Source organism: Mangifera indica, chromosome 2 (assembly GCF_011075055.1).
Source record: "Mangifera indica cultivar Alphonso chromosome 2, CATAS_Mindica_2.1, whole genome shotgun sequence".
NCBI lineage: Eukaryota > Viridiplantae > Streptophyta > Magnoliopsida > Sapindales > Anacardiaceae > Mangifera > Mangifera indica.
In genome coordinates, this window is record NC_058138.1 from 19,609,034 (window position 1) to 19,616,192 (window position 7,159).

The 7,159-nt window shown below is 35.2% G+C and overlaps 1 protein-coding gene across 1 annotated transcript; it reads right to left on the bottom strand.

The window, feature by feature from the left end:
- Positions 1-629: 629 nt before the first annotated feature.
- LOC123209210 (translation initiation factor IF-2-like) lies at positions 630-7,159 on the bottom strand. Its single transcript, XM_044627072.1, has 7 exons — positions 6,990-7,159; positions 6,738-6,804; positions 4,365-4,434; positions 3,452-3,788; positions 1,922-2,959; positions 1,527-1,676; positions 630-1,421 (listed from the first exon to the last, which is right to left on the bottom strand). The coding sequence occupies exons 1-7, from the start codon at positions 7,014-7,016 to the stop codon at positions 987-989; spliced, it is 2,124 nt and encodes a 707-aa protein (XP_044483007.1). The 5' UTR covers positions 7,017-7,159; the 3' UTR covers positions 630-986.

Genomic DNA, 7,159 nt, shown 5'->3' on the forward strand with positions numbered 1-7,159 from the left:
CTACTCTTGGGATCACCTTATTAAAAACAGAAGGTAAGCTCGCAATTAGGAGTAAGAGCATTTAATAAGATAGAAAAATAATTTGGCAATCCAAGAAAAAAAATTTGTTTTTTCAATTGTCCTTTTTGTTCTGTGTTTTTTGTGCTTTAGAGCTTCGTCAGGAGACACCATACCAATGCAGGATATACCCACGCAACTCCTAACTTCAATGCAATTCAAATTTCCATTATTTTTCATCAAAGAAGGTAAACCATTAAAATTTTAATTGCTTTTTAAGATTCTTCCCAACACTGGCCTTGCTTTTTCAAAATCTAACGTTTCTTCATAAAAAATAAAAAAGAAGCTCTTTTTCATTTCACAAGTAATCCATATATTGTGGCATTTCCATCACAAATAATGCTCAATGTAACAAACCATCAATCAGTATCCCATATTGAACCGGCTTCAACAAAACAATGCTCGCCCATCACCCACAAGTCTGCTTCAGGAAACATAAAACAGGATTATCAAAGCCATCTTCGCATACATGTTTCAGTCTGTATCATATTCTTAATCAATCTACTTCAAAATTTCAACTAGTAATAAAATTCCACCTGCAGAAATCAAAGGTAGCAGTTCAAATTCCAGAGTTCTTCAAGCTGTTAAGCAGATACTCTACATCTACTTGGTTTTTATTTTTTTGGGTACAACATTCACTTGTACAATCAAAACTGAAATTGATTGCTAAATTACATATTCAATTTAATCTTCCAAAATTGACACTCTGAAGATGAATCAGGCTGCTGTTGAGAATATAGGGTAAGTTGAGCAGAATCATCCGTTCCAGACACTAAAATTGTGGGATGAGAACTGCGACTGCTCCAAGCCTAGGTGTTGATCAATTGGTGACATGAATTTTTCATGTACTTCAAAAAATGCTCGGGAAATGATAAAACAACAAAGAGTACTTAAATAAATTGTGTAAGATATCACTAGCAAAATTATTTTCAGCACTCGATTCGAACGGCACCACTCTCCGATGAAATGAACTTGGGTTTTCTGATAACTTGTTCCATGCACTGGATGATGTCTCCAATCTGGAAATCATTCCAATCACGGATCACAAGTCCACACTCGTTACCCTTACTCACCGTCTCCACATCTTGCTTCTCGCGTTTGAGAGATATGCAACATCCTTCAAACACAACTTCCCCGCTTCTCAGAAGCCTCATCGTTGACAATTTGTTGACATAACCATCAATAACCCGGCAACCAGCAATTTTCACATCATCACCCTTGGCCTTGCTCCGTCCTTTAAGCTCAAAGATATTCAATACCTCCACCTCCCCAGCAATCTGGGTCTCAAAAGTCCCAGGGGCCTTGTCTACTATCAAATTTCCAATGTCCTCCAAAAGATGATATATTACTCGGTGAATCATTATCTACATCCGATCAAATACAAACACACTAGTAAATAAATTCCTCAAAGTTTTCTAGTTTAAGCTACTAGTATCAGTAATAAGAAAGAGTTTAGACTTATTGAGTACCTTTATACCAGCTCGAGTTGCTTCCAGACTGACAGAAGCAGGGGGACTCTTCACATTGAATCCAACCATGCATGCACCACAGGCTTGTGCTAAGTCAACATCAGACTGAGAAATAGGCCCAACTCCAACATGGACTACTTTCACAAAAACCTGGTGGTGAAATTAAAGAATAAGAAAAGGCAACAAGATCTGTAATAACTAGCAGCATCAGTTATTCCATGTAATGCCAGAGTGTATTTTGACGTTCAGTGTATTCCTGAAGGCCCAGGTTTAATGCCAACAATTTAACTCAACAGTGATCAACAATAAAAACAACAGAATTACAACTACAATTCTACAAATGAGTAAAATGGGTAAAAAGGTCGTCATTTATAGGAAACAATATTCTGTCATACCTGGGGACTATTTAAAGTCTTCAAAGCATCACTGACTGCTTGAACAGTTCCCTGTACATCTGCTTTCACAATTACTGGTAATTCAACACTCTTAGGTGCCTCTTCTGAAGGTTCCAAAATTTCAGTTCTCTCCTCATTAATCTTCCTGAGCCTATCTTTCTCAAATTTCCTTTTCCTCCCTGAACTAAGCATTCTAGCTCTCTCCTCAGAATCCACAACAATTATATCATCACCGGCCATTGGAAGCCCCTTAAGCCCTTCAATCTCAACTGGCATTGCTGGTCTTGCCTGCTGTGTCAACTTCCCTACCATATCCCTAATAGCCCTTATTCTGCCCCACTCACAACCCACAACCACATGCTGCCCACAAACCAAAGTCCCTGCCTTTACTATTGCAGTAGCCAATGGACCTCGTCCCTTGTCAAGTCTTGCCTCTACTACATAAGCTTGAGCAGGTCCATCAACTCGTGCTTTTAGATTCATCATTTCAGCCTGAAGAAGCAAACTCACCTCCAAATCATCCAATCCAGTTTTCTTTATGGCTGAAATTTCAACCACCTGAACCTTCCCACCTAAGTCCTCCAGCTCCAAGCCCTCTGCAGCCAGCTGAGTCTTCACCCTCTCTGGGTCAGCAGCTGGTTTATCACATTTGTTGATTGCAACTACAATTGGTACATTAGCAGCTTTTGCATGGGCCATGGCCTCAAGAGTTTGTGGCATCACTCCATCGTCAGCAGCTACAACTAACACAACTATATCTGTGACTGCCGCACCTCTTGCTCGCATTGCACTAAATGCAGCATGACCAGGGGTGTCAAGGAATGTGATAGATGCTCCAGAAGGCATGCCAACAACAAAAGCACCTAGATGCTGAGTTATGCCTCCAGCTTCCCTGGCTGCTACTGATGTTTGACGTAGAGCATCTAAAAGGGAAGTTTTACCATGATCAACATGACCCATGACTGTTACAACTGGAGGCCGTGGTTGAAAATCTGAACCTTCATTGGAGTGTATCCTTCTTACACTGAAGCCAACTTCCTGCAAAATTGTTCACACTAAGATTTGTCCATATAACCTAATATTATCCTTGAACACTACTAGGTTCATATGTAAAACACACTACATAATTCTAAACACATCATTAAATAAAGCCATGTATATTGGAAGGATTCAGCTGGCAATCTTTGATGAAAGCCATTTGTAACTTTTGGTGGGAACTAAACATCAAGTATGGCTCAAGAGACTGCAACTTAATTTTTTACTCAATTTATTGAAACTATTTCTTAATCTTGGATTAACTTCAATCCAACAGTGTTGAAAGGAAAAATTAAAAGTAGTTAATTTTAATGCAGTCTCAGTAACTCTCAACACTATTGACTGATATAAATTACTAGCTCAAAAATAGTGTCAACAAATTAAGTCAAAATAATTTTACAATATTCTACATTCAATCATCAAATGGAAAATCCTAATGATTGTCATTCTAGTATTAATGTTACACAATTATTTACATCTAAGAGGAGAGAATACCATAGCAACCAGCTCTGCCACATCAATGCTTAGGGGGTCAAACTCTGACTCAACTTTTTCCCCGACATTTATAAGAATATCCCGCAGAGTGGTTATTGACTCACCAGCCTTCTTTGCAAGCTCAACAATCGTCATGCTTTCAAATATATCGACTGTTTTATCTTGCAAAAGTTTTGCAGGTTTTTTCGGTTTAGGAGGCACATATGCAGCTTCAACAGATGGTTTCCCACTTTCCCTTTTCTTGAACTTTCCTTTGTTCTCTCTCTTGAATGTCTTTAGACCAGATGACTCTTCATTTCTTCTTCTAGCCAACAGTTCTGGGCTTCCATGAAAGCACCTAAATAAGATCATGAAGCCATTATTTAATCAAAACATAAAGATTAAAAAAAATAGAATATCATATAGCAAAGGGAGTTCCAAGGCAATAAATCATACTATAATGTTCTTAAATTCCATGCGCAAATATTCTTACCATCAAAGCACTACAATAGTAAAAATTCTAAATTAACAAGTTAACGACTAAAACAATAATAATTAAGAAAGTAAATCAGCAGTTTAAGATGTACTATATGAATCCTGTAAGAAAAAATATGATAGATTGTCAGGAGCCCCTGCAGAAGGCTTTTCAACTGAAATTAGGTGAGCTTTCTCCCATTTGCTTTCCTTTATAAATAAGGAAAAGAAGATCGCAAAAGTTCACTAATCTTAATATTATACCCTATGAACAAATGGATTTGGCTCAACTGAGCATTCATTCATCTTAAATCATAAATCCAATAGAAATTACAAGTAATGTTAATTAGCAAAAACATCCAAAGGGAAATCATAAAGAAGTTGTAGATAGGCATAGCATTCCTTGGACAAACAAAACAAGGATGCAAAACAGAAATCAGAAGAAACTATATCAATCTACCGTATTGGGTGTCCTGTCGTCAATATTTCGCCATAAAAAGACCTTTGTAATGATGCGCCGAATGAAAAATCTGCTAAACAAAATTTTAGATATTAGTGCAAAATTTTGTAGAATCAAATTTACCACTGTATGTCTGCATATGCATCAACATTTTAAGTTTTTATAATACTGAAAATTACTGTATATAATTGAAATGAACTACAACTGTGAAATAAATTTCACATTTAAGGCAAACTAAATGAGGATAAAAGCTCTTTTAATGGAATTATAGGTTAAATCCATAATCAAATGCCCAATTATTCCCCTCAAACAGGTACAAATGCTGTATATGGGAATAATAATAATAATTACACAATTCTGATATATAGAAAGAATACATATACATTCAACTCGATTCTACAATAAAAATGCAAGACAAAGGTTACTCACAAGGCATACAAAATCTTCTTATTTGAATCAAGTAGCAATAGCACCACAAAAAATAAATAAATTAGTAAAGGTAAGCTTTCAAAAGTTTTTAAGCTATTGTTGATTAGTATACAATCAAGAGCATAGAGCCTGAATTCTCTTTTAATTAAATGATAATTTGACTCTGAACCTAAAAAGAGAGATGGCCTAGGGATTTGGAACTTGGAGAAGAAAAATAAGGCGCTGTTGGTTAAACAGCTTTGGAGGGTCAGTCATAAAAAATAAACACCCTATGGTATAAAGTGATCAAGAGTAAATATGGCTTTCATCCCAATGGGTGGGATTCCAACCAAAGGAACTATGTACTGATCTAATACAAGTTTATAGAAAGCCATTTCTAAGGAGTATGTTTTCTTTCGTAATCATATTGCTCTTAAAGTGCGGAATGGTAAGTAGTTTCACTTTTGGGAGAATAAATGGCTTGGTGACTCATGCTTCCAAATTTGTTTTCCTCACCTAGAAAATATAGATTGTGCCTCAATAGATTTGCCACCATTCATGATTCTTTGACTTCTTCTTTGTCTAATAGGAATTGGTGTTGGAATGTTAATTTCAAAAGGAATTTGAATGATAGAGAAATTCAAGATTTTCTAATTTTGTTAGGGTTGCTTGAAAATGTGACCATAAATGAGGCGAGGGAGGATAAAGGAGTATGGAAGCTTGATTCATCAGGTTGTTACACCTGTAAGTCCTCCTCTAAGAGATTATGTGAAGAAAATTTGAATGAGGAGTTACACTATTGTAATATTATGCAATCATTAACAAAAAAAATAAGGCTAGAGCCGCTAGACTATTGTAACTTAAAGAAGAATTCAATGTTGTTGTTTCTAATACTAAACTAACAATTTCTAAACCACTGGATGACAAAAAGCCGGTGTTACAAAAGTTAGTAGCAATATTCAACCAAATATTAACTTAAAGATTTGTTCCCACCTTTTCATAAGGACTAGATCTAAAATAAATTATAAAATACATTATAATTAAAAGGAACTTATGAATTCTTTGAAAATATTGCTCCAGATAAACATAGAGATGATTTCTTGCTTTCAGAGCTATTAGTAACAAAACAATTTAAGGAGTATGAAGTTGTAACAACTTAATTTTCTTTTTCTTTTTTCTATTTTCTTATAATGGATGCTAGTTTACGTGTTCTAGGATGTCATTATTTTAATAAATTATTTTACATCTTATATGAACATAGTAAATTATTGATGCAGTCAATGAGAACCAAGAAGAAAGAAATTCTCACACAGTGAGAATACAAAGGAGAGAAAGAATTGTCAAGAGAGAAAAAAAGAAATTCTCTAGAAAGATGAAGTGTTACTTGGTATGCCAATGTTAAACAAAAACTTAATCATTATTCAGGGTGAGTATGACTTAAAAGCTTACTAAATTATAGATAGAACGGCTTTTCATAGCCTCTGAGAAAGTCCTAAGTAACTGTTCGCCTCCTGTTGGCATTCTCTTTATCTTAACAAGAACAGAAGCTCTTTGTCTTTCTCTCTAATTGATCCCTTTCCATCTAATCCCAAAGCATTCCCGTTCACCCCCTTGATCAAAGTTCATTTCCTCAATCTTTCTCTGCTTCTCAAATTGAAACTATTTCCTCTCTCTTACCCTCTATCTGTAACATTTCTTTAAGATCTTGGCTCTCACTGAATGTTATGATGATTAAAACTGTTATCTTCATGTATATTTAGAATGTAGATTCCTCTCTATGGCTTTAACAGCAAACGAAATTCTAAATTATTATTTTTACTGAACTGTTTTATTCATTGTTGTCGGTGCCTATACATATAGGATTCTCCAGTGATGCCAAATTGTATAATCTACATTCAACCAAATTTGATTTAAAAAAAAAACATATTTCTATGTCTATCTGAAACAGAAAAGAATAGATTTTACCTGATATGAATTTAGCTGAAGTAAAAACCGACCCCGCCAAAGTTTTAGAACGACTAGCATGAATACCCTGCAAAAACAAGTTCCAGAAATGCATACACAGATTAATTCTCAGTTACTGGTACAAGTTCTTATAAAATATGAATCACAGCAACTGAAGAAACCTAAAAGACTCAACATTATAGTTTATAATAACGAAGCATCTTAATAAACCAAAAATTAAAATTAAACAAAATAACAAAAGCTTTATATTACCTTTTTTAGAAGCTCTCTCCAGGCCATGAGTGAATAACCTAGCGGAAGAATTTCAGGCGTCCATTAATTAGAGTTTATGATTATGATTGAGCAGTTTTTGGAGTCCTCTTTCGGTGATTTTCCTTGGTTTGAAAGTGAGAACATGAAAAAGAGGGGTTTGGGATTTTTAT

Coding starts and splice junctions, on each gene's coding strand:
- LOC123209210 (XM_044627072.1), bottom strand. CDS start 7,016: ATGGCCTGGAGAGAGCTTCTAAAAAAG. Junction 4,435..6,737: donor TTCAGCTAAATTCATATCAG/GTAAAATCTATT, acceptor TTTGTTTAGCAG/ATTTTTCATTCGGCGCATCA. Junction 2,960..3,451: donor TGGCAGAGCTGGTTGCTATG/GTATTCTCTCCT, acceptor ACAATTTTGCAG/GAAGTTGGCTTCAGTGTAAG.